This window comes from Hyla sarda, chromosome 1, assembly GCF_029499605.1.
Source record: "Hyla sarda isolate aHylSar1 chromosome 1, aHylSar1.hap1, whole genome shotgun sequence".
Taxonomy (NCBI): Eukaryota; Metazoa; Chordata; class Amphibia; order Anura; family Hylidae; genus Hyla; species Hyla sarda.
In genome coordinates this window covers 602800454-602826361 of record NC_079189.1, presented here as the reverse complement: position 1 = coordinate 602826361, position 25908 = coordinate 602800454, and the positions used below count along the sequence as shown (strand labels likewise).

The window sequence follows — 25908 nt, the reverse complement described above, 5'->3', positions numbered from 1 at the left end:
GGAGATGGAAGCTCTGCTGTTTTGCGTGCTTATTCTGACCTTCCGGCCTTTTGTTCTGCCCTGGACTTACCTGTCCCACAGCTGGTTGGTTGGGGTCTCTCTCCTCCCCCTCTGCCCCCTGTGTGGCAGTCTGTCAGGGCTAAGCGCCCAGCTACCGGCCGGAGGATTGCCTCCCAGAATCTGCGGAGCCCTGTTGCTGATCTGCCCTGAGGACTCCTTTTGAAGCATGCTGTAACAGTCCTTTTCACTACCTAGGCTTGGCGGTGTTTGATTGCTTCTCCATTGAATGCCTTGTTAATGTTATAATTGCTAACTTTGGATTTAATTGGTCAGTGTTTATTTGATTGCTTCATTGGTATGGTGGTTTCTTTTGGGTGCGTTCCTCGGTTTCCCCCATTGAGGCTATGGCAATGATAGTGTTCTGGATAGGATGTTTGTTATCCTTTCCTTTTCCCTTTTTACCTTCTATTCTAGACGTTGCCATTGGCATCTCAATGACTCCTTACATAAGTTTCCATCTTCCCGGGACTCGATACTACAGTGCTTAACTGACTATTTTGCCACTAATGATTGATCTGTGTCCTCCCATGCGGTGCTGTGGGAATCCGTGGTACGAGGCCACTGTATTGCATTGGGCTCTAGAAATCCGCTCTCTCAAATCTCACTGCTTCCTTGAATGACACTGTGCCACTATTTCTCTCTGTGTGGGCTGTTCTTGCTCCGGCCTCGGGCCTCCCGCCAACTCCCGACGTTCCTGTAAGGAGACTCCGCTCCTGGTCAGTGGGCGCTGCGCTGTCGCAAGCCGTGCAAGTGCCCGAAATCTCTTCTGGCTCCCCTGTAACCCTGCAACAGGGACACCAGAGGCAACACTCCACGCCGGCGTCCCAGGGACCTCCGGCGACGCTTCCTTCTGCAGCTGTGCCCTTCTCCTCCCCAGCAGGCCTTGGGGCCACTCAGTACCTGGGCAGCGCTTAGGATTCCCCTGCTGGCCTGCAGAGTTCTTCGGTGAGTGCATCTTCAAGGGCTCTTGAAGACAAGGTCTCCCACCTGGATAGCCTCCCTCATCCAGCAACGGCTAGCCCTTTGCCTACCTCCTCCCTGGGCTGCACCCCACCATCTTGGGCAGCATTAGTGAGAGGGGAGGTCCCTGCCTCCACTGAAGGTGCTTCAGGGGATACTAGGGAGCCTTCTTTAACCCCTGCTCTCCCCAGTGAAGCTCTAGACGCCCCCCTGCTGCCTTCAGCAGTGCTTGGGATCTGGGCAGCCTCTACAGATTCCCCAGTCCTCTCTCCCTGTGGGGTTTGTCCTGAGGCTCCTCTCCGCCCGGGGTCTCTAAATGCCTAAGATGATCTCCAGGAATTCTCTAGGGGGCTCCCTCTCCTCCCTGCAGAGGAACTCTGCTGTTACACATTCATCCCCAGAACCCACCCAGCCTGCAGCTGCTTTGCCTCAGTGGGATACAGCCTCTGATCCTGGCCTGGACTGCTCAGGTGTGCCTGCCTCCTTGTCTTTTCCACCTGATTTGAGTCAACTCCTTTCACAAATCCCTACTAAAGAGGACTTTCGCTCCCTCATCTCTGAAGTCAAAGACACGTGTAGAGCTGAAATTTCCTCTCTCCGTCAGGATCTCCAGCATGTGTCTGACAGGGTGGAGCGGCTTGAAGAAGAGCATGACAATACAAGGGCCTACATTGCACGCCTCCAGTTCACCATTGTTTCCCAGTCGGATTTTCTCAGCGACCTTCATGATCATGTGGAGGACCTGGATAACTGTTGCCGCCGTAACAGTCGGGTCTGTGGCCTTCCTGAAGCGACCCAATCAGAGGATCTTGCTGCTATGCTGGAAGCTATATTCAACATGATTCTGGGCGAACCCTCGTCCCACCAGATTAAACTGGAATGTGCACACAGAGCCCTCTGCCCTAAACCCTCTCATGGTCCCCCCAGAGATGTCATTTGCTGTCATGCGGACTTTCAGGTGAAGGAGGTGATGATGGCTAAAGCACGGTCCATGAGACAGTTTGACTTTGATGGTGCTACTGTGCAGCTATATCAGGACTTGTCCTGGGAGACCCTACAGAAGTGAAGGATGCTTCAGCCTCTTCTGGTGATTCTCCGCTACCATCAAATCCCATACAGGTGGTCCATCCTGTTTGCACTACAAGCCCACAAAGATGGAAGCTCTGCTGTTTTGCGTGCTTATTCTGACCTTCCGGCCTTTTGTTCTGCCCTGGACTTACCTGTCCCACAACTGGTTGATTGGGGTCTCTCTCCTCCCCCTCTGCCCCCTGTGTGGCAGTCTGTCAGGGCTAAGCACCCAGCTACCGGTCGGAGGATTGCCTCCCAGAATCTGCGGAGCCCTGTTGCTGATCTGCCCTGAGGACTCCTTTGAAGCATGCTGTAACAGTCCTTTTCACTACCTAGGCTTGGCGGTGTTTGTTTGATTGCTTCTCCATTGAATGCCTTGTTAATGTTATAATTGCTAACTTTGGATTTAATTGGTCAGTGTTTATTTGATTGCTTCATTGGTATGGTGGTTTCTTTTGGGTGCGTTCCTCTGTTTCCCCCATTGAGTCTATGGCAATGATAGTGTTCTGGATAGGATGTTTGTTATCCTTGCATTTTCCCTGTTCTTTGGCCTCTGCTCTGACCATTCGGTCATTGGTTTGTTTCATAATATGTTGTCCATTTGTATTGTCCTTTGTTATCGTCCATCGGTCTCCTGTCTGGTCTCCAGTTCTGTGCTCTCTGTTTCCTTCTTTCTTTCTCTGTTTCTTTTTTAGGTGCTTCGGATGTGAGTGGACGTGGCTTGGTCGCTTCAGGCTCGTGGTGCTCCTCACTATCTTGGATGGCTTCTTTGATGGCCTGCCATTTTGCTACCAATCCTGTGCCTGTCCCTCTTAGCTCCTCATGGCTAAGTGTGTCTCCTTGAATGCCAAGGGTCTTAACTCCCCCCTTAAAGAGGTGCCTCCTACTGTGGGAGCTGGGCCGATATAGTCTACCTTCTGGAGACTCACTTTGACCATTCGGCACCTTTCAATTTCTCCATCATTTGTACCCCCAGGTTTTTATGGCTTCTGCTCCTCGGAAGGTTGCTGGGGTGGCTATCCTTATCTCTTGCACCTGTCCTCTCATGGTTACCTCCCATTATGCTGATCCCTTGGGTCGCTTTATTATAGTTGAGGATTCTCTGGGGGGTAAGCAGCTCCTTCTCTACAATCTCTATGCCCCTAACTTCTCTCAGATCCCTTTTCTGCAAAGGGTTCTTGCTCGTCTCCACCCGTACCCACCCTCTGCTTGGCTACTAGGGGGAACTTTAATCTAGTTTTTTTCCCGTCTATGGACGCGCCTCTCTGTCTTTAGGTGCTTGGTCCGTGCTTCCTCTGTCTATGATCTCTGGCGTATTAACCACCCTACTGACCGTTCTTTTACTTTCTACTCTCACCCTCAAAAGCTTCATACCCGTATTGACTATTTCTTTGGCAATCTCCCCATGGTTAGTATGCTTGCAGATGCCTCCCTAGGACCCATCCCATGATCAGATCATGGTCCACTCCTCCTTTCCTTTTCCCTTTTTACCTCCTATTCTAGACGTTGCCATTGGCATCTCAATGACTCCTTACATAAGTTTCCATCTTCCCGGGACTCGATAACTGACTATTTTGCCACTAATGATGGATCTGTGTCCTCCCATGCGGTGCTGTGGGAATCCGTGGTACGAGGCCACTGTATTGCATTGGGCTCTAGAAATCCGCTCTCTCAAATCTCACTGCTTCCTTGAATGACACTGTGCCACTATTTCTTTCTGTGTGGGCGCCGTAGGAACGTTTCACTGATTGGAATCCGCCTTGATCATGTCCGGTTCTATCTACCTCTTTGTTTCCCCCCTTTCCTCTTGATTTACTATACTTGTGCCCCTGGTACTCGTTTCCATCGATATTCCTACCTGGCTACGGCTGGGTCTAAGAGTGACCGGGGGGGCTGGTGTTGCTTACTAGTGTCTAATGGTTATAATTCTGCCTGATTGCCTTTTTGACCTTTGGGTCCCTTATGCTGTTATGATCTTGTTCCCATTGTGTATTGTGAAAACTCTTTTTTTAATAAAAATTTACAGTTGAAAAAAAATAAATAAATAAGGGACAACCGCCAATATAAACAGCATTAATCAACAGAAAAATAAGGGGAGGAAAACAGCAGGAAAATACAAAATTAGTGGGGCACAAAAATGTAGATATACTCATCAGTCCCGGTAGCAGGTGGTAGAGTCCGGCAGTCAGGCACCGGACGTCGCAACAGAAGGCAAAACTGGAAGTAATCAGCCATGGTCAGGACAGGTGAGTCAGCGATGACTATAACATGGGGCCCGCAGGTTAGTTCATGGAGAGCATTGGGACCCCTGTCTGGAACGAGTGGAACTGCGGGACCGACTTTGGGACCTCTGCGGACGAGGTGCAGCAGCATTCAGGGAGGAGACTTTTCCTGGCGGGACATCAGTGGAAAGTTGCACATATGGAATCCTCAAGAGTTCGTCCCAGTGGGGCAAGTCCAGGGGAGGCAGTCCCAGGGTTTGTAGAAACAGAGGTAAGTCCGATGGGCATCGGAGAGTCAACAACTTATCATCCATGCGGATAGAGAGAGCAAATGGGAAGCCCCAGCAGTACGGGATATTCCGGTTCTGGAGGACAGCAAGCAATGGTTTCAGGGATGCACGCTGTCTAAGAGTATGACGGGGAAGGTCAACTGCAGACGGATCCCATCAAACTCCGAATCTCTCAGCTGTCGAGCCTTTCGCAAATTTCTTCCTTGACAGCATAGTAGTGCAAGCAGAAAATCACATCCCTCAGTTTCAGGGGGTCAGTGCTTTGAGGGCACAAGGCCCAGTGTGCTCTGTCCATCTCAATGGGGGTGCGAGACGGAGAAGGTCCTGAGTGCGGACCAACTCAGAAAGGCCCCGCACATGGATATTATTCTGGTGATTTCTAGTTTACCAGATCTCAAACTGTGAGTGTAGAAGATGCTGGTGATGAATGTGGGTAGACAGTTCAGAGCGGAGAGAGTCCACCGTTTGCTGGACAGAGTCCTTGAAGGACTGAAGCTCTTGTACAGAGGTACGTAGGGAATCCAACTCCGACTGCACCACTTAGAGGTCCTGTCACCAGGCCGTGCTCAGGTCTGTTGTTAGAGATGAAAGATCCTGCTTAGAAGGAAGCAGAGGGAGGAGCGATTGTAACTCCGGATGATCTCTCAGAATATGATCAGCTGCAGCAGCAGGCAGAACTGGGTGAGCAGAGACCCGAGGAGCTGATAGTGTAATCTCAGCCGGGAGCACCAGTGGGGGACAAGCACCTGGTACAGCTGTAGTGGAGACAGGTCGAGGGGGGGGGCTGGTAGTCGGTAGCTGCCAGGATGACAGGCTGGAAGACCCCCATGAGGGGGCTGCGAACCCCACAACAGGAGAGTGTGGGGGGCAGAAGGGGGTCATTAGATGTATGTGGGCTCACACCAGCTGGAGGGTATAGGGGGGTCAAGGGGGGGGCCCTCAGACCAGACAGTTGGTAGAGGTAGGAGGAGGGTCCATGGAGCTAAACAGCAGTGGGGACCCCTCAGAGAGACAGCAGGACTGTTGGGGGGGTATGTACATCTAATGTTTATACCTCTGTCACCTATATTTATTATAAAAATCCCTCTTTTTCATTAGCTCAAAGTGTTAGAAATCCTCTCGGGAAGGGGGCGTGTTCCTCCCTTGTAGTGGGAGGGGATTGGTGTGTGGTGGGAGGGGGCATGTCCCTCCATTCTGGTGGTGGGAAGTGGTTGGTGCACCTGCTCATGCAGCCTTGTCCAGGAGTCATGTCTTGTCCAGGACTCATGCACAAGCCCAATGCTCCCGCAGGACTGAATAGTGTCCTAGTAGGTATGGGGACCCCTAGTGGTGGGATTTTCGGGGGCCGTTTTCATTATTAAATATTCAAAATATTTTAAACAGCCATATTACAAAAAGATCTTTAATTTTCATCAGTAACAACATATAAAAAGTTTTTGGATCTGACAGTGCTCATTTAAATAAATGTTCACTGAGGGGGCTAGTGACCCCCATTTCATTAATACATTTTTCACATTCTGAGCATGAAATCTTCTTCTATCCTGTGTGAGTTATTTGATGATTTAGAAGTTGTGATTTCTGAGCAAAGTTTTTTCCACATTTTGGGCATACAAATCGCTTCTCTCCTGTGTGACTCTTTTTATGTTTAGCAAGAGTTGATCTTTGAGTAAAACATTTCCCACAATCTGAACATGAGTACGGCTTCTCCCCTGTGTGAATTCTTTGATGGTTAACCAGATTTGATTTACGAGAGAAACCTTTGCCACATTCTGGACATGAGTATGGCTTCTCTCCTGTGTGAGTTCTCTGGTGGTCAACAAGATTTGATTTCTGAGTAAAACATTTCCCACATTCGGAACATGAAAATGGCTTCTCCCCTGTGTGAATTTTTTGATGGTCGACAAGATTTGATTTCTGACTGAAACATATGCCACATTCTGAACAGGAATACGGCTTATATCCTGTGTGAATCCTTTGATGTCGGAAAAGATTTGATTTAGCTGTGAAATGTTTACCACATTTTGAACATGAAAATGGCTTCTCTCCCGTGTGAGTCATCTGATGGTAAATAAGATCTAATTTCTGAGTAAAACATTTTACACATTCTGGGCATGAAAATGGCTTCATGCCTGTGTGAGTTCTCAGATGCTGAGTAAGGTTTGATTTAACAGTAGAACATTTCCCATATTCTGAACATAAAGATTGCTTCTCTCCTGTGTGATCTGTTTGCTTACAAGATGACAGATCTTGTCTGTGAAGGGCTGAGGGTGTATCTGGGATAATGGAATGTTCTTCATATGTATCTTGTGTGATATCATCATCTGCTTTATAATCTGAAGATATAAGATTCTCCTCTGATCTCCTGGTACAGTCATCTGCCAAGAATAAAGGTAATATGTAATATGTCCCCAAAAATTGTTATTTTTTTAAGTAGGTAGGCAAGTAGAAAAATTCAGTTAGTGCATTATCTGGTGTAAAACGGAAAATGAAACAAGTGGTTGTGAATGTAGAATATTTTTAGCTATGCCCTATGCCATCCATTGTTACAAGGGTTTGCTGCCCAAATGGGCCAAACTTGAGTACTTACCTAAGCAACCTCTTAAAGGGGTACTCCGGTGCTCAGCGTTTGGAGCAAACTGTTCCGAACACTGGAGCTGGGAGTTCGTGATGTAATAGCCCCGCCTACTCATGACATCACGTCCCGCCCCCTCAATGCAAGTCTATGGGAGGGGGCAAGACGGCTGTCACGCCCCCTCCCATAGACTAGCATTGAGGAGGCGTGGCTATGACATCACAAACTTCCAGCTCCAGCGTTCGGAACAGTACCCCTTTAATTTCCACCCTTTCTCTCTCTCTCTTCAGGATGAGGAAGCTGGCAGAACATGCTGATGCTAGGACCGCTCAGAAATGCGCTGTATCATAGACGGCAATGCAGTTTCGTGTGGACATGTCTATCCTTTCTGCTGAAATTACACAGTGCACGCAGTGCAGCAGAATCTGGCTGAAATCATGCTGGGGAATGTCCGTGCAGAATTCTAACATGGAATTCCGCACAGAAATTCTATCATGTGAACATGGTCTTAAGACGTCAAGGGACAATACAACATTCCACAGTAAAATGTTTATAACCATGTAGAGATCCACATCGCAACAATATAGGGTTTATCTTTAAAGGAGTAGTCCAGTGGTGACCCAGTGATGAACAACTTATCCGATAGGGGATAAGTTTGAGATCGCGGGGGGTCCGACCGCTGGGGCCCCCTGCGATCTCCTGTACGGAGCCCAGACAGCCCGCGGGAAGGGGGCGTGTCGACCTTTGCACGAAGCGGCGACCGACACGCCCCCTCAATACAACTCTATGGCAGAGCCGAAGCGCTGCCTTCAGCAATCTCCGGCTCTGCCATTGAGATGTATTGAGGGGGCGTGTCAGCCGCCGCTTCGTGCGGAGGTCGACACCCGCTATCTGGCCGGAGAGCCTGGCCCCCGTACAGAGAGATCGCAGGGGGGCCCCAGCGGTCGGACCCCCCGCGATCTCAAACATATCCCCTATCCTTAGGATAGGGGATAAGTTTTTCACCACTGGACTACCCCTTTAAGTAACCTCTAACAAAAACTGGATTATAATTCAAGAAAAAAATACTTCACAAAAGGTTTTACAACATTTTCTAATTACTATGGGGGAGCATTATCCGTTACTGTGCAGAAAAAAGTTGCCCACAGCAACCAATCAGATCGCTTCTTTCATTTTTAAAGTCATCACTGAAAATGAAAGAAGCAATCTGATCGGTTGCTATGGGCAACTGGGTAATTTTTTCTCTGCACAGTTTATAAATCTCCCCCTACTAGCTCTATTTTCTATTTTTTATTTTTTTAGTTCCTATTTTAACCCCTTTGGGACGCAGGGCGTACCTGTAAATCCTGCTCCCGCTACCGCGATATAACACGGGGTCCCGCAGTGACCCTGCGTTATATCGGGTTGGTCCCGGCGGCTAATGTTAGCCGGGAACCGGGGCTAATAGTGCGCGTCACCCATCATCTCGATCAGCTAGGATGCGAGCGGAGGATCCCTTTACCTGCCACCGGCGCGTCCAGTCGGCGATTGATTGCTCCAAACCTGAGATCCAGGCTTGAGCAATTGACTGATGGAATAGCATTGAACAGTGCTGGCAATCAAAGTACTGCATGTTATAGCCCCCTATGGGAGATATAATATTGGGGGGGAAAAGTGGGAAAAAAGTTAATAAATATTATTTAACTCCTTCCCTAATAAAAGTTCAAATCACCCCCCTTTTCCCATAAAAAAAACAAACATGTAAATAAAAATAAATATATACATATGTGGTACTGCCGTGTGCGTAAATGTCGGAAATAAAAAATAAATCGATAATTAAACCGCACGGCCAATGGCGTACACGCTTATTTTTGGTCCCTTTTTATACCATAAAAAGTTAATAAAAAGCGATCTAAAAGTCAGATCAAAACAAAAATGGTATATTGGGAAATATGCTTTATTGGGAAAGGAGCATTTATTTTCTTTTTTTTCACGCTGTGCAGGAGATGGCTAGGACGTATGCATACATCCAGTTGCGTTAAAGGGGTATTCCGCCCCTAGACATCTTATCCCCTATCCAAAGGATAGGGGATAAGATGTCAGATCGCCGCGGTGCCGCTGCTGGGGATCCCCGCTGCGGCAATGCACTATCATTACAGCACAGAGCGAGTTCACTCTGCACGTAATGACGCGCAATACAGGGGCTGGAGCATCGTTACATCATGGCTCCGCCCCTTGTGATGTCACGGTCCGCCCCTTTCAATACAAGTCTATGGGAGGGGGCGCGGCGGTCGTCACGCCCCCTGCCATAGACTTGCATTAAGGGGACGGGCCGTGATGTCACGAGGGGTGGAGCCATGACGTCACGCGGCTCCGTCCCCCGTATCGCCCGTCATTACGCACAGAGCGAACTCGCTCTGTGCTGTAATGATGGCGGGGTGCCGCAGCGGGGATCCCGGGGGTCCCCAGCAGCGGCACCGCGGCGATCTGACATCTTATCCCCTATCCTTTGGATAGGGGATAAGATGTCTAGGGGCGGAGTACCCCTTTAATGAGTAAGCAACTATGATGTATGCATACATCCTGTGGCGGGAGGGGTTATCCAGGAACAGAAAAAACTACTCCCCGTCTGTCTCCAGGTTGGGTGTGGTTCTGCAGCACAGTTCCATTGAAGTGAATGGAGCCTAGTTGTAATACCAAACACAACCTGGAGACAGACCTGGAGCTGTTTCTAAATGAAATTAGCTCTGTTTTTCTATTTCTGGATAACCTCTTTAAACTTCCTGGTAATCTTTAATGGCAATCCACATAAGTAAATACAATTCAAATGACATTTGGTCCTTCAGCACCTTTCGCAGAAATCCGCACACACACTTATCTCCTGTCTTCCCAAGCAATACGATAAATCTGAGGCCGAGGACCGTACCCGTGCACCCGAAATATCTCCCGGAGTGCCATAGTATTATTTTCACATTTGACTACCTGGTTGCTGCAAGACACAAAGGGGTCAAGCAATGGAAAGTCTGGATCCAGGCATAGGTCAAAGGCTGGAGGCAAAGTGGTGTAGTCAAGGACAGTCGTGGTCAGCAGTCCAGACTATAAACAGGAGGGTTGATACAGTACACTAAGAAGCAGACAGCAGAATCGGGAAAAAGACTGGGATCACATTTGGTAGGAATAAGAATAACTATAGAACACCTTTGCTATGGGGCTGTGTCTCTTTATTGCATTTAATGGTCACTACTCACCTGGGCGGCTACCTGTAGTAATGTCCTCCTTATACTGCTCATCACTGCTCACATCTGTCTCTTCTTCTCTTATATCTGTAGTATGAATATACACTTTCTCTGTAGGAATGTCGTACTTATACTGCTCGTCACTGCTCACATCTGTCTCTTCGTCTTCCCTTATGTCCGTAGTATTAGTAATATAGATCAGATCTTTCTCTGTAGGAATGTCCTCCTTATACTGCTCATTGCCGCTCACATCTGTCTCTTTTTCTTCTTCCTTTATGACTGTAGCATTAATATAGATTAGATCTTTCTCTGTAGGAATGGCCTCCTTATACTGCTCATCACCGCTCACATCTGTCTCTAGAGCATTAATATATTTCAGATCTTCACCCTGATTCATAAGATGTGAAAGGAATATTGTAAAAGTCATCAGGCAATAGAGGTCATGTGAAATTGTTTAGATGAATAAAAAAGGTTATTAGTGTGGAGGACCAACAATGACAGGAGGAGTTATCTGAGCCCCATAGCTGCAGGTCTCCTAGAAGCTGAACATTGATATTAGATAATGGATCAATAACCTCAGGACCCTCATACACATGTATATCCCCCATGGCTAGACAGGCTTCAGGTTGTGTCAGTGGAGGAGATCAGCTCCTGCCAGACACCTCTGGGGTTTGTCTCGGGGGAAATAAAGGATCAGATGGGTATAAATCCAACCTGTTGGTTCCTTATTCCAACCAGCAGTCTCCATAGTCAGAAAACTGTGAGAAGATCCAGACAACATGTAATGTCTATGGTCGGCTTTATCCTGTCATCTCCACCTTTCTCATTCCACAAGTATAAAGCATATAATACTGTAGGATAAAACAAGACTGAACACAAGAGCTTCACAGCCCTTCTACAGATCATAGGGAATATCTCCATCTACCTGATCCTGATCCTGTGGAAGAAGAGGACGGGGACACCTCTCTGCTGCTGTTCTCTTACTGGATCTGACTGTAGGGAACACATACAGAGACTGAATTCATTCTTTACATACAAATAATGAGAGGACGTGTGTATATAGTCATGTCTATTACCTGCTGATGTGAGGGGCTGCTGATCCTCCATCATCACCTGATCCTTGTACTGATCCTTGTGTCCTTCTACATACTCCCACTCCTCCATGGAGAAATAGACCGCCACGTCCTGACACCTTATAGGAACCTGACACACAATGATACAGTCATCACCCCGACCCCTCCAGTGGTGTTACTGTATAATGTCCCAGCATTCCCAGCAGTGTCACCTCTCCAGTCATCACCAGACCCCTCCATTACTGTATAATGTCCCAGCATTCCCAGCAGTGTCACCTCTCCAGTCATCACCAGACCCCTCCATTACTGTATAATGTCCCAGCATTTCCAGCAGTGTCACCTCTCCAGTCATCACCAGACCCCTCCATTACTGTATAATGTCCCAGCAGTGTCACCTCTCCACTCATCACCAGACCCCTCCATTACTGTATAATGTCCCAGCATTCCCAGCAGTGTCACCTCTCCAGTCATCACCAGACCCCTCCATTACTATATAATGTCCCAGCAGTGTCACCTCTCCAGTCATCACCAGACCCCTCCATTACTGTATAATGTCCCAGCAGTGTCACCTCTCCAGTCATCACCAGACCCCTCCATTACTGTATAATGTCCCAGCATTCCCAGCAGTGTCACCTCTCCAGTCATCACCAGACCCCTCCATTACTGTATAATGTCCCAGCAGTGTCACCTCTCCAGTCATCACCAGAACCCTCCATTACTGTATAATGTCCCAGCATTCCCAGCAGTGTCACCTCTCCAGTCATCACCAGACCCCTCCATTACTGTATAATGTCCCAGCAGTGTCACCTCTCCAGTCATCACCAGACCCCTCCATTACTGTATAATGTCCCAGCATTCCCAGCAGTGTCACCTCTCCAGTCATCACCAGACCCTTCCATTACTGTATAATGTCCCAGCATTCCCAGCAGTGTCACCTCTCCAGTCATCACCAGACCCTCCATTACTGTATAATGTCCCAGCATTCCCAGCAGTGTCACCTCTCCAGTCATCACCAGACCCCTCCATTACTGTATAATGTCCCAGCATTCCCAGCAGTGTCACCTCTCCAGTCATCACCAGACCCCTCCATTACTGTATAATGTCCCAGCATTCCCAGCAGTGTCACCTCTCCAGTCATCACCAGACCCCTCCATTACTGTATAATGTCCCAGCATTCCCAGCAGGGTCACCTCTCCAGTCAGCAGCTCCATCATCTTGTTGATCAGTTCTAGGATCTTCTGTTCATCCATTTCCTCATGTATCAGGGAGTGAGGTGGGGGCCCTGGGATTGGGCTCAGGGTTCTTCCCCGTCCTTCACACACAAGGGCCCGACAGCGCCCACTAGAGGACTTCTTCACTACTGTGTAATCCTGTGTATGGAGAGACACATTAATATCACTACATACATTCCCAGAATCCCTCACCTCTCCAGTCATATCCATCTGTATTACATAGATAAGAATGAGGTCATGTGACATCACTCCCAGAATCCCTCACCTCTCCAGTCATATCCATCTATTATTACATAGATAAGAATGAGATCATGTGACATCACTCCCAGAATCCCTCACCTCTCCAGTCATATCCGTCTGTTATTACATAGATAAGAATGAGGTCATGTGACATCACTCCCAGAATCCCTCACCTCTCCAGTCATATCCATCTGTTATTACATAGATAAGAATGAGGTCATGTGACATCACTCCCAGAATCCCTCACCTCTCCAGTCATATCCATCTGTTATTACATAGATAACAATGATGTCATGTGACATCACTCCCAGAATCCCTCACCTCTCCAGTCATATCCATCTATTACATAGATAAGAATGAGGTCATGTGACATCACTCCCAGAATCCCTCACCTCTCCAGTCATATCCATCTGTTATTACATAGATAAGAATGAGGTCATGTGACATCACTCCCAGAATCCCTCACCTCTCCAGTCATATCCATCTGTTATTACAGAGATAAGAATGAGGTCATGTGACATCACTCCCAGAATCCCTCACCTCTCCAGTCATATCCATCTATTACATAGATAAGAATGAGGTCATGTGACATCACTCCCAGAATCCCTCACCTCTCCAGTCATATCCATCTATTACAGAGATAAGAATGAGGTCATGTGACATCACTCCCAGAATCCCTCACCTCTCCAGTAAGCAGGAAGAGTATCTTTAGGGTGAGGTTTATGATCCTGTCGGCCATCTTGTCTCGGTCTCTCTTCATTGTTGATTGGACAGATGATCGTTTTCTGTAGTAACATAAATGGATAGAAGATAAACCAAGATAAAAAAACAAGAAATAGAGAAATTAGATGGAGAAACATTTGAAGATATATGAGCGTAGATGATTTATTCTTTCTCTTGGGTGGATTTGAACATAGGGGGAGATTTATCAAAACCTGTGCAGAGGAAAAGTTGCCCAGTTGCCCATAGCAACCAATCAGATCGCTTCTTTCATTTTTAACAAGACCTCTGCAAAATGAAAGTAGCGATCTGATTGGTTGCTATGAGCAACTGGGCAACTTTTCCTCTGGACAGGTTTTGATAAATCTCCCCCATAGTGTCAGAAGGCCTAATAAAGGCGCATTGCCTAACAATAATAGGTAACCAAGACCATTTGATGGTAGATATTGCAATGCTTTATTAAGGGCTGGCTTTATTTATTAAGAAATATGAGCAATATTTTATCTAAGAGCCGAGGAACGTGCTCTCAATCACCCAAGGTGCAAGAAAAAGTGCAAACGTGTTACACTTAAAAAAAACGATGCAGTCTATCGCAAAGCCCTTTTCCAAAAGTAGAGCGGCCCCCAATAAACCTACCCTTCCCCTTCGGGCCAAAAGGCACCTGCAAGGATCCAGGTTCAATGTCCCTTTTCACCAAAGCTACTAAAGGACCGAAAATGCTCCCAGCATCCACCTAGGTGTTAACCAGGGTATCTGCCCGCAGAGCCGTATACGGTCGGTACCCTGCCCATACAGAAGTACCCGGGGGTTTTTGCAGGGAGGTGCGGAACCTAATGACCACATACACCTCCAGCGTGAAATTCAACGAAGACTGAAGACAATCTTTGGAGGGACTGGGCGCCGGACAGAAGGTATGTATATTAGTCAGAGAGCCCGCATCAGTCTCCTGTTCACCCGCGCTATAACCCGGTGTATTGGGCTTAGTGTGGGTGAACAGGATGACCGTTTTCATTTAAGGCATGCCCTCTCCCCAACTTACTCAGTGCTGGATTCTCCTCCAGACCAGCTGCCTCCTTCTTGTGTTGCTAAGTAGGAAGATGATTTGCAATTGGCTCCAGCGCAGCCGTCAAAGGTCTTCCAATAGGACCATCATCTTGTCTAGGGGGTATGGGGTGCCCATCCGGCTTCATGCTATTTGGCCACATGTGGACTCCACCAGTTGGCGATGCGGCTCTGCTGAGGGCTCCATCTGTGGAGTTCTATTCATCACTATGAGATCTCCACCAAGATGTAAAAACGTTCTCCCCTCTGGTTTCTGTTGATGGTGACTAGAGCCTACATTTCTCTTCTCTGTCCTTGTCCCTCTAGGTGTCCAAAGACATGGTCACCGTAGATGCAATTTCAGGATAGTCCTGATGGTCTTATTCTCCTACTTAAGGCTGCATTCACACTGTGGTTGGAGCGTACGGCTGCCGGATACGGCTGGGGGAGGAAAAAAATGTGCGCTTCCGCACCCCAGCCAGAACGGCACCGAATTCTGTTGACTTCAATGAGCCGACTTGCCCGTATCCGGTTTTGTGACCGGACCTAAAACTACAGTACAGTTCAGTTTTAGGTCCGGTCACAAAACCTGATACAGGGCAAAAATGAGCCGACCGGAGTCACTGTTTGACTCTGGTCGGCTCATTAAAGGAGTAGTCCAGTGGTGACCCAATGGTGAACAACTTATCCCCTATCCTAAGGATAGGGGATAAGTTTGAGATCGCGGGGGGTCCCACCGCTGGGGCCCCCCGTGATCTCCTGTACGGGGCCCCGACAGCCCGCGGGAAGGGTTCCTGTCGACCTCCGCACGAAGCGGCGGCCGACACGTCCCCTCAATACAACTCTATGGCAGAGCTGAAGCGCTGCCTTCGGCAATCTCCGGCTCTGCCATAGCGATGTATTGAGGGGGCGTGTCGGACGCCGCTTCGTGCGGAGGTCGACACCCGCTATCTGTCCGGAGAGCCTGGCCCCCGTACAGAGAAATCTCAGGGGGCCCCATCGGTCGGACCCCCCGCGATCTCAAACTTATCCCCTATCCTTATGATAGGGGATATACGTATTTCACCACTGGACTACCCCTTTAAAGTCAATGGAGTTCGGTGCCGGTCCGGCTGGGGTTCGGAAGTGCATGGTTTTCCCCTCCCCCAGCCGGATCCGGCAGCTGTATACTCCAACCGCAGTGTGTATGCAGCCTAATTCCAATGGCTGTCCTTCATCTGCTGCTGGGTGCTACATTGTGGTGGCCCCTTATGTTTGGTGTCCTGCATCCGGTCTGGTCCTTCCCCCTACATCTCCCCCTCCTTGACCTCTACTCTCTCTTGTAAAGTTGTTTGCGTTCCTGCTGTTGCTTTGTTTATTTACTTTATACCATTTCTGTTATTGATCATTTATGTGATTCATTTGGTGGGAATGTCCCCAGTTCCAGTCCACCCAGTTGTCTTTACCATTTTACCCCCTCAAAAAAGTTATTAAATTCAACAAAAGTCAATAAGTTATTTACTCCCTAAATGGTGTCCAGAAAAAATGTATAGAAATAAAGACATAAAGAAAGAAGATATGAAAACAAAACCTAATCTGGGAACGAGTCAATAGAGAAGATCTCACACACACACACACATACCTCCACCTGTGGTGTCCTTGTCCTTACAGGACCTGTGATGATGTCATCAGTCATGTGATCAGTCACATGGAGGAGGAGGAGTCACATGATCAGGGGCTGCTGCTCTAGGCTCATCTGCTCAGTGTATGCAGGACTCTGCTGTGCTGGTTGTGATCGCTGCTGGATGAGCTGAAGTTATGTGTATGCAGCAGAGCTGTGTGTGTGTGATGTGCGTGGTGCAGAGCTGTGTATGTGTGTGTTATATATGTCTGCAGCAGAGCTGTGTGTAATGTGCATGTAGCTGAGCTGTATGTGTACACAGTAGAGCTGTATATGTGTAATGTACATGTAGCTGAGCTGTATGTGTACACAGTAGAGCTGTATATGTGTAATGTACATGTAGCTGAGCTGTATGTGTACACAGTAGAGCTGTATATGTGTAATGTGCATGTAGCTGAGCTGTATGTGTACACATGAGAGCTGTATATGTGTAATGTACATGTAGCTGAGCTGTATGTGTACACAGTAGAGCTGTATATGTGTAATGTGCATGTAGCTGAGCTGTATGTGTACACAGTAGAGCTGTATATGTGTAATGTGCATGTAGCTGAGCTGTATGTGTACACAGTAGAGCTGTATATGTGTAATGTGCATGTAGCTGAGCTGTATGTGTACACAGTAGAGCTGTATATGTGTAATGTACATGTAGTTGTGCTGTATGTGTACACAGTAGAGCTGTATATGTGTAATGTGCATGTAGCTGAGCTGTATGTGTACACAGTAGAGCTGTATATGTGTAATGTGCATGTAGCTGAGCTGTATGTGTACACGGTAGAGCTGTATATGTGTAATGTACATGTAGCTGAGCTGTATGTGTACACTGTAGAGCTGTATATGTGTAATGTACATGTAGTTGAGCTGTATGTGTACACAGTAGAGCTGTGTGTAATGTGCATGTAGCTGAGCTGTATGTGTACACAGTAGAGCTGTATATGTGTAATGTACATGTAGCTGAGCTGTATGTGTACACAGTAGAGCTGTATATGTGTAATGTACATGTAGCTGAGCTGTATGTGTACACTGTAGAGCTGTATATGTGTAATGTACATGTAGCTGAGCTGTATGTGTACACAGTAGAGCTGTATATGTGTAATGTGCATGTAGCTGAGCTGTATGTGTACACAGTAGAGCTGTATATGTGTAATGTGCATGTAGCTGAGCTGTATGTGTACACAGTAGAGCTGTATATGTGTAATGTACATGTAGCTGAGCTGTATGTGTACACAGTAGAGCTGTATATGTGTAATGTACATGTAGCTGAGCTGTATGTGTACACTGTAGAGCTGTATATGTGTAATGTGCATGTAGCTGAGCTGTATGTGTACACAGTAGAGCTGTATATGTATAATGTACATGTAGCTGAGCTGTATGTGTACACAGTAGAGCTGTATATGTGTAATGTACATGTAGCTGAGCTGTATGTGTACACAGTAGAGCTGTATATGTGTAATGTGCATGTAGCTGAGCTGTATGTGTACACAGTAGAGCTGTATATGTGTAATGTACATGTAGCTGAGCTGTATGTGTACACAGTAGAGCTGTATATGTGTAATGTGCAAGTAGCTGAGCAATATGTGAACACAGTAGAGCTGTATATGTGTAATGTACATGTAGCTGAGCTGTATGTGTACACAGTAGAGCTGTATATGTGTAATGTGCATGTAGCTGAGCTGTATGTGTACACAGTAGAGCTGTATATGTGTAATGTACATGTAGCTGAGCTGTATGTGTACACAGTAGAGCTGTATATGTGTAATGTACATGTAGCTGAGCTGTATGTGTACACAGTAGAGCTGTATGTGTGTAATGGACATGTAGCTGAGCTGTATGTGTACACAGTAGAGCTGTGTGTAATGTGCATGTAGCTGAGCTGTATGTGTACACAGTAGAGCTGTATATGTGTAATGTACATGTAGCTGAGCTGTATGTGTACACAGTAGAGCTGTATATGTGTAATGTACATGTAGCTGAGCTGTATGTGTACACAGTAGAGCTGTATATGTGTAATGTACATGTAGCTGAGCTGTATGTGTACACAGTAGAGCTGTATATGTGTAATGTACATGTAGCTGAGCTGTATGTGTACACAGTAGAGCTGTATATGTGTAATGTGCATGTAGCTGAGCTGTATGTGTACACAGTAGAGCTGTATATGTGTAATGTACATGTAGCTGAGCTGTATGTGTACACAGTAGAGCTGTATATGTGTAATGTACATGTAGCTGAGCTGTATGTGTACACAGTAGAGCTGTACAGTGGGGATCAAATGTTTGGGCACCCCAGGTAAACGTTTTTATTAATGTGCATAAAGAAGCCAAGGAAAGATGGAAAAATCTCCAAAAGGCATCAGATTACACATTCTTATAATATGTCAACAAAAGTTACATTTTATTTCCATAATTTACACTTTCAAAATAACAGAAATAAAAAAAATGGTGTCTGCAAAAGTTTGGGCCCCCTGCAGAGTTAATATCTTGTACTGCCCCCTTTGGCAAGTATCACAGCTTGTAAACGCTTTTTGTAGCCAGCAAAGAGTCTTTCAATTCCTGTTTGAGGTATCTTTGCCCATTCTTCCTTATAAAAGTCTTCCAGTTCTTTGAGATTTCTGGGCTGTCTGTCATGCACTGCTCTTTTAAGGTCTATCCATAGATTTTTGATTATGTTGAGGTCAGGAGATTGTGAAGGCCATGGGAAAACCTACAGTTTACGCCTCTTGATGTAATCCACCGTGGATTTCGAGGTGTGTTTAGGATCATTATCCATTTGTAGAAGCCATCCTCTCTTTAATTTCAGCTTTTTCACAGATGGCATCCAAAATTTGCTGACACTTTTTTAAATCCATTTTCCTTCTACTCATGAGATGTTCCCTGTGCCACTGGCTGCAATACAACCCCAAAGCATGATTGATCCACCCCCATGCTTAACAGTTGGACAGAGGTTCTTTTCATTAAATTCTGTTCCCCTTCTTCTCCAAACGTACCTTTTCTCATTCCGGCCAAAAAGTTCAATTTTAACCTCATCGGTCCACAGAACTTGTTTCCAAAATGCATCAGGTTTGTCTATATGTTCATTTTCAAAGTTCAAATGCTGATTTTTGTGGTGAGGACATAGAAGATGTTTTCTTCTGATGACTCTTCCACGAAGACCATATTTGTACAAGTATCTATAGTGGAATAGTGTACCACAACTCCAGTGTCTGCCAGATCTTTCTTGAGGGATTATGCAGTCAAACGTGGGTTTTTAATTGTTTTTCTCACAATCCTGCGAGCTGTTCTGTCTGATATTTTTCTTGGTCTTCCAGATCTTGCTTTAACTTCCACTGTTCCTGATGACTGCCATTTCTTAATTACATTCCAAACAGAGGATATTGACATCTGAAAACGTTTTGCTATCTTCTTATAGCCTTCTCCAGCTTTGTGAGCATCAACTATTTTCAGTTTCAGATTTCTAGACAACTGATTAGAAGAACCCATGGTGCTGATTGTTGGGGCAAGGTCAGATGAGTCTGGGCATTTAAAACCTTTGAGATTGGCATCACCTGGTCTTCCCAGATGATGATTGAGAACAATCCATGACACTGGCAGGTCTCAGCTTTGCAAAGGGGGCAGTGCATGCTATAAATTCTGCAGGGTGCCCAAACTTTTGCAGACAGCATTTTTTTGTTTTCTGTTATTTTGAAAGTGTAAATGATGGAAATAAAATCTAACTTTTGTTGACATATTATAAGAATGTCTAATCTGTAATTTGATGCCTTTTGGAGATTTTTCCTTGGCTTCTTTATGCACATTAATACAAATTTCTACCTGGGGTGCCCAAACTTTTGATCCCCACTGTATTGTAAATAATAATATAAAGATATCTCCTGTATGATGGGGATATAATATATTGTATATAATATAATAATATAAAGATATCTCCTGTATGATGGTGATATAATATATTGTATATAATAATATAAAGATATCTCCTGTATGATGGGGACATAATATATTGTATATAATAATAATATAAAGATATCTCCTGTATGATGGGGACATAATATACTGTATATAATAATTTAAAGATATTGTTACGCCGAGCGCTCCGGGTCCCCGCTCCACCCCTGAGCGCTCACAGCGTTCTCCTGTTCGCAGCGCCCCGGTCAGACCCGCTGACCGGGTGCGCTGTGATAATGTTCCCAGCCGGGATGCGATTCGCGATGCGGGACGCGCCCGCTCGCGGTGCGAATCCCGACCCGCTTACCAGACTCGCTCCCCGTCTGTGCTGCCCCGGCGTGCGCGGCCCCGCTCCCTAGGGCGCGCGCTCGCCGGGTCTTTGCGGTTTAAATGGCCGGTGCGCCACTGATTGGCGCATGGGTTTTAATTAGTGTCTTCACCTGTGCACTTCCCTATATTACCTCACTTCCCCTGCACTTCCTTGCCGGATCTTGTTGCCATTGTGCCAGTGAAAGCGTTTCCTTGTGTGTTCCTAGCCTGTGTTCCAGACCTCCTGCCGTTGCCCCTTACTACGATCCTTGCTGCCTGCCCTGACCTTCTGCTACGTCCGACCCTGCTCTTGTCTAATCCCTTGTACCGCGCATATCTCAGCAGTCAGAGAGGTTGAGCCGTTGCCGGTGGATACGACCTGGTTGCTACCGCCGCTGCAAGTCCATCCCGCTTTGCGGCGGGCTCTGGTGAAAACCAGTAGCAACTTAGAACCGGTCCACCAACACGGTCCACGTCAATCCCTCTCTGGCACAGAGGATCCACCTCCAGCCAGCCGAATCGTGACAGTAGATCCGGCCATGGATCCCGCTGAGGTCCCGCTGCCAGTTGTCGCTGACCTTACCACAGTGGTCGCCCAGCAGTCGCAACAGATAGTTGAGACAGCTGGTGGCCTTGTTGCGCTAACTGTGATGCTACAGCAGCTTCTACCACAGCTTCAGAAACCATCTCCTCCGTCAGCTCCTGCACCTCCTCCGCAGCGAGTGGCCGCATCCAGCCTCCGTTTATCATTGCCGGACAAGTTTGATGGGGACTCTAAACTTTGACGTGGTTTTCTCTCGCAATGTTCCCTGCATTTGGAGATGATGTCGGACCAATTTCCAACTGAAAGGTCAAAGGTGGCTTTCGTGGTCAGCCTTCTGTCTGGGAAAGCCCTGTCATGGGCCACACCGCTCTGGGACCGCAATGATCCTGTCACTGCCTCTGTACACTCTTTCTTCACGGAGATTCGAAGTGTCTTCAAGGAACCAGCCCAAGCCTCTTCTACCGAGACTGCCCTGCTGAACCTGGTCCAGGGTAATTCTTCTGTTGGCGAGTATGCCATCCAATTCCGTACTCTCGCCTCCGAATTGTCCTGGAATAACGAAGCCCTCTGCGCGACCTTCAAAAAAGGCCTATCCAGTAACATCAAAGATGTGCTGGCCGCGCGAGAAATCCCTGCTAACCTGCATGAACTTATTCATCTGGCCACCCGCATTGACATGCGTTTTTCCGAAAGGCGCCAGGAGCTCCGCCAGGATATGAACTTTGTTCGCACGAGGCGGTTTCTCTCCCCGGCTCCTCTCTCCTCTGGTCCGCTGCAATCTGTTCCTGTGCCTTCCGCCGTGGAGGCTATGCAAGTAGACCGGTCTCGCCTGACACCTCAAGAGAGGACACGCCGCCGCATTGAGAACCTATGCCTGTACTGTGCCAGTACCGAACACTTCTTGAAGGATTGTCCTATCCGACCTCCACATCAGGAAAGACGCACTCCGATTCTGCACAAAGGTGAGACAGCTCTAGGTGTGAACTCTGCTTCTCCACATCTTACTGTGCCTGTGCGGATTTCTTCTTCTACCTTCTCCTTCTCAGCTGTGGCCTTCTTGGATTCCGGATCTGCAGGAAATTTTATTTTGGCCTCTTTCGTTAACAGGTTCAACATCCCAGTGACCAGTCTCGCCAGACCCCTCTACATCGCCTCTGTTAATGGTGAAAGATTGGACTGTCCTGTGCGTTACCGCACGGAACCCCTCTTAATGTGCTTGGGACCTCATCACGAAAAGATTGAATTTCTGGTCCTCTCTAACTGCACTTCTGAAATTCTTCTTGGACTACCTTGGCTTCAACGCCATTCCCCTACCCTCAATTGGACCACCGGGGAGATCAAGAACTGGGGTACTACTTGCCACAAAAAGTGTCTCATGTCTGCCCCCAGTCCTGTCAGTCAAAACCCTATGGCTCCTCCGATACCTGGTCTCCCCAAGGCCTATCTGGACTATGCTGATGTTTTTTGCAAAAAACAAGCAGAGACTTTGCCTCCTCACAGGTCTTATGACTGTCCTATTGACCTCCTCCCTGGTACTACTCCACCCCGGGGCAGAATCTATCCTCTGTCTGCTCCGGAAACACAAGCCATGACGGAGTACATCCAAGAAAATTTTAAAAGGGGATTTATCCGCAAGTCTTCCTCCCCTGCCGGAGCTGGATTCTTCTTCGTCTCCAAAAAAGACGGCTCCTTACGACCTTGCATTGATTACCGCGGTCTTAATAAAATCACTATAAAAAAACGCCATCCCCTACCTCTTATCTCGGAACTCTTTGACTGCCTACGTGGCGCCAACATCTTTACCAAATTGGATTTAAGAGGTGCATATAATCTCATCCACATCAGGGAAGGGGACGAGTGGAAGACCGCGTTTAACACCAGAGATGGACACTTTGAATATCTGGTTATGCCTTTTGGGCTTTGCAACGCCCCTGCAGTCTTCCAGGACTTTGTAAATGAAATTTTTCGTGATCTATTATATACCTGTGTTGTGGTCTACCTGGACGATATTTTGATTTTTTCTTCTAACCTAGAAGAACACCGCCGGCATGTCCGCATGGTTCTTCAGAGACTTCGGGACAATCAGTTATATGCCAAAATGGAAAAATGTCTCTTTGAATGTCAATCTCTTCCCTTCCTAGGATATTTAGTCTCTGGCCAGGGACTCCAAATGGACCCGGACAAACTATCAGCCGTATTGGATTGGCCACGCCCCTCCGGACTCCGAGCTATCCAACGTTTCTTGGGGTTTGCCAATTACTACAGACAATTTATTCCACATTTTTCCACTCTTGTGGCCCCAATTGTGGCCCTAACCAAGAAAAACGCCAACCCTAAGTCCTGGCCTCCTCAAGCGGAAGAGGCGTTCAACCATCTCAAAACTGCCTTCTCTTCTGCTCCCGTACTCTCCAGACCTGATCCATCTAAACCCTTCTCACTGGAGGTAGACGCCTCCTCGGTGGGAGCTGGAGCTGTACTCCTACAGAAAAATTCTTCCGGACATGCTGTTACTTGTGGTTTCTTTTCTAGGACCTTCTCTCCGGCGGAGAAAAACTACTCCATTGGTGATCGAGAACTACTGGCCATAAAACTGGCTCTCGAGGAATGGAGGCACCTGCTGGAGGGATCCAAATACCCAGTTATTATATACACCGATCACAAGAATCTCTCTTATCTTCAGTCTGCCCAACGGCTGAACCCTCGCCAGGCTAGGTGGTCGTTGTTCTTTGCCCGTTTTAACTTTGAGATTCATTTTCGCCCTGCTGACAAGAACATTAGGGCTGACGCTCTCTCTCGTTCCTCGGATGCCTCTGAAATGGAAGCTTCCCCGCAACACATTATTCCTCCTGACTGTCTGATCTCCGCTTCTCCAGCTTCCATCAGACAAACTCCTCCAGGTAAGACCTTCGTCCCTCCACGCCAGCGCCTCAGGATTCTCAGGTGGGGACACTCCTCACACCTCGCCGGCCATGCTGGCATCAAAAAATCCGTCCAGCTCATCTCTCGTTTTTATTGGTGGCCTACCCTGGAAGCTGATGTTGGTGATTTTGTTCGGGCTTGTACAGTCTGTGCCCGGGACAAGACCCCTCGCCAGAAGCCTGCCGGTCTCCTCCATCCTCTGCCTGTTCCTGAGCGACCATGGACTCAGATTGCTATGGACTTTATTACAGACTTACCATTATCCCATGGCAACACAGTTATTTGGGTGGTCGTTGATCGTTTCTCCAAGATGGCACATTTTATCCCTCTTCCAGGTCTTCCTTCTGCGCCTCAGTTGCCGAAACAATTTTTTGTGCACATTTTTCGCCTTCACGGGCTTCCTACGCATATCGTCTCGGATAGAGGCGTTCAATTTGTGTCGAAATTCTGGAGGGCCCTCTGTAATCAGCTTAAAATCAAATTAAACTTCTCGTCTTCTTATCATCCCCAATCCAATGGGTAAGTGGAAATAGTTAATCAGGTTCTTGGTGACTGTTTGCGACATTTTGTTTCCTCCCACCAGGATGACTGGGCCGATCTCCTACCATGGGCCGAATTCTCGTACAATTTCAAAGTCTCTGAGTCTTCCGCTAAATCCCCATTCTTTGTGGTGTACGGCCGTCACCCTCTTTCCCCCCCCCCCTCCCCACTCCCATGCCTTCTGGTTTGCCCACTGTTGATGAGGTGACTCGGGACTTCTCCACCATCTGGAAAGAGACTCAAAAATCTCTCCTACAGGCCTCATCCTGGATGAAGAAACATGCCGACAAAAAGAACTCCTCCTGTCTTTTCTCCTGGAGACAAAGTGTGGCTCTCCGCCAAGTATGTCCGCTTTCATGTCCCCAGTTATAAACTGGGACCACGTTATCTTGGTCCTTTTAAAATCAAATGCCAAATCAACCCTGTCTCCTACAAACTCCTTCTTCCTCATTCTCTCCGTATTCCTAATGCTTTTCATGTCTCTCTCCTTAAACCACTCATCCTTAACCGCTTCTCTCCTAAGGTTGTTGCTCATACTCCTGTTTCTGGTTCCTCTGACATCTTCTCGGTTAAAGAAATTCTGGCATCCAAGACTGTCAGATGTAAAAAAAAAATTCTTGTAGATTGGGAGAATTGCGGCCCGGAGGAGAGGTCATGGGAACCCGAGGACAACATCCTTGACAAGGACCTTATCCACAAGTTCTCGGGTTATAAAAGGAGGGGGAGACCCAGGGGGGGGGGGGGGTACTGTTACGCTGAGCGCTCCGGGTCCCAGCCCGGGAGTTGAGGGAGTTAATTCCCAGCCGGGATGTGATTCACGATGCGGGACGCGCCCGCTCGCGGTGCGCATCCCGACCCGCTTGCCAGACTCGCTCCCCGTCTGTGCTGCCCCGGCGTGCGCGGTCCCGCTCCCTAGGGCGCACACGCCAGGTCTTTGCGATTTAAAGGGCCGGTGCGCCACTGATTGATCTCCTGTATGATGGGGACATAATATATTGTATATAATATAATAATATAAAGATATCTCCTGAAACAGTAAACCAGTTCACCCCCTTAGAACGCCCTCCGCATCACGGATCAGCGCAGCAGCTCGAATGCAGGAATATTTATTTCAGTGCAGCAACACACACGGACCAGGACAGCAGTGACAGTTTCGATCGTCTAAGCGATCTTAATCATACTGACACAGAGTCACAAGTTTTGATAATTTAAACAAGAATGGGAGCTCCTGCTTGTAGATTCATCCTTGCGGTTCATGCAACATGTTATTAAATATGAAGAAAGCGCTCTAATAGAGGTCAGCGAGAA

The 25908-nt window shown here is 47.4% G+C and overlaps 2 protein-coding genes and 1 long non-coding RNA gene across 4 annotated transcripts in view; all 3 read right to left on the bottom strand.

Annotated features, from left to right (window-relative positions):
- Positions 1 to 10529, bottom strand: part of LOC130296845 (gastrula zinc finger protein XlCGF57.1-like) — a 37752-nt gene extending 27223 nt beyond the window's left edge. For both annotated transcript variants that reach the window (XM_056548859.1, XM_056548852.1), the window contains exon 1: positions 10400 to 10529. The gene's annotated coding sequence lies outside the window, so the exon portion shown is untranslated. The remainder of the gene's footprint in view (positions 1 to 10399) is intronic.
- Positions 5682 to 25908, bottom strand: part of LOC130296879 (oocyte zinc finger protein XlCOF7.1-like) — a 51349-nt gene continuing 31122 nt past the window's right edge. Inside the window, exon 7 of the mRNA XM_056548891.1 lies at positions 5682 to 6975. Coding sequence (XP_056404866.1) covers positions 6137 to 6975 — 839 coding nt within the window. The 3' untranslated portion in view covers positions 5682 to 6136. The remainder of the gene's footprint in view (positions 6976 to 25908) is intronic.
- Positions 12724 to 15102, bottom strand: LOC130297395 (uncharacterized). The gene is made up of 3 exons (XR_008849509.1): positions 14692 to 15102; positions 13615 to 13717; positions 12724 to 12830 (listed from the first exon to the last, which is right to left on the bottom strand). It is a non-coding gene; the product is annotated as an uncharacterized LOC130297395 (long non-coding RNA).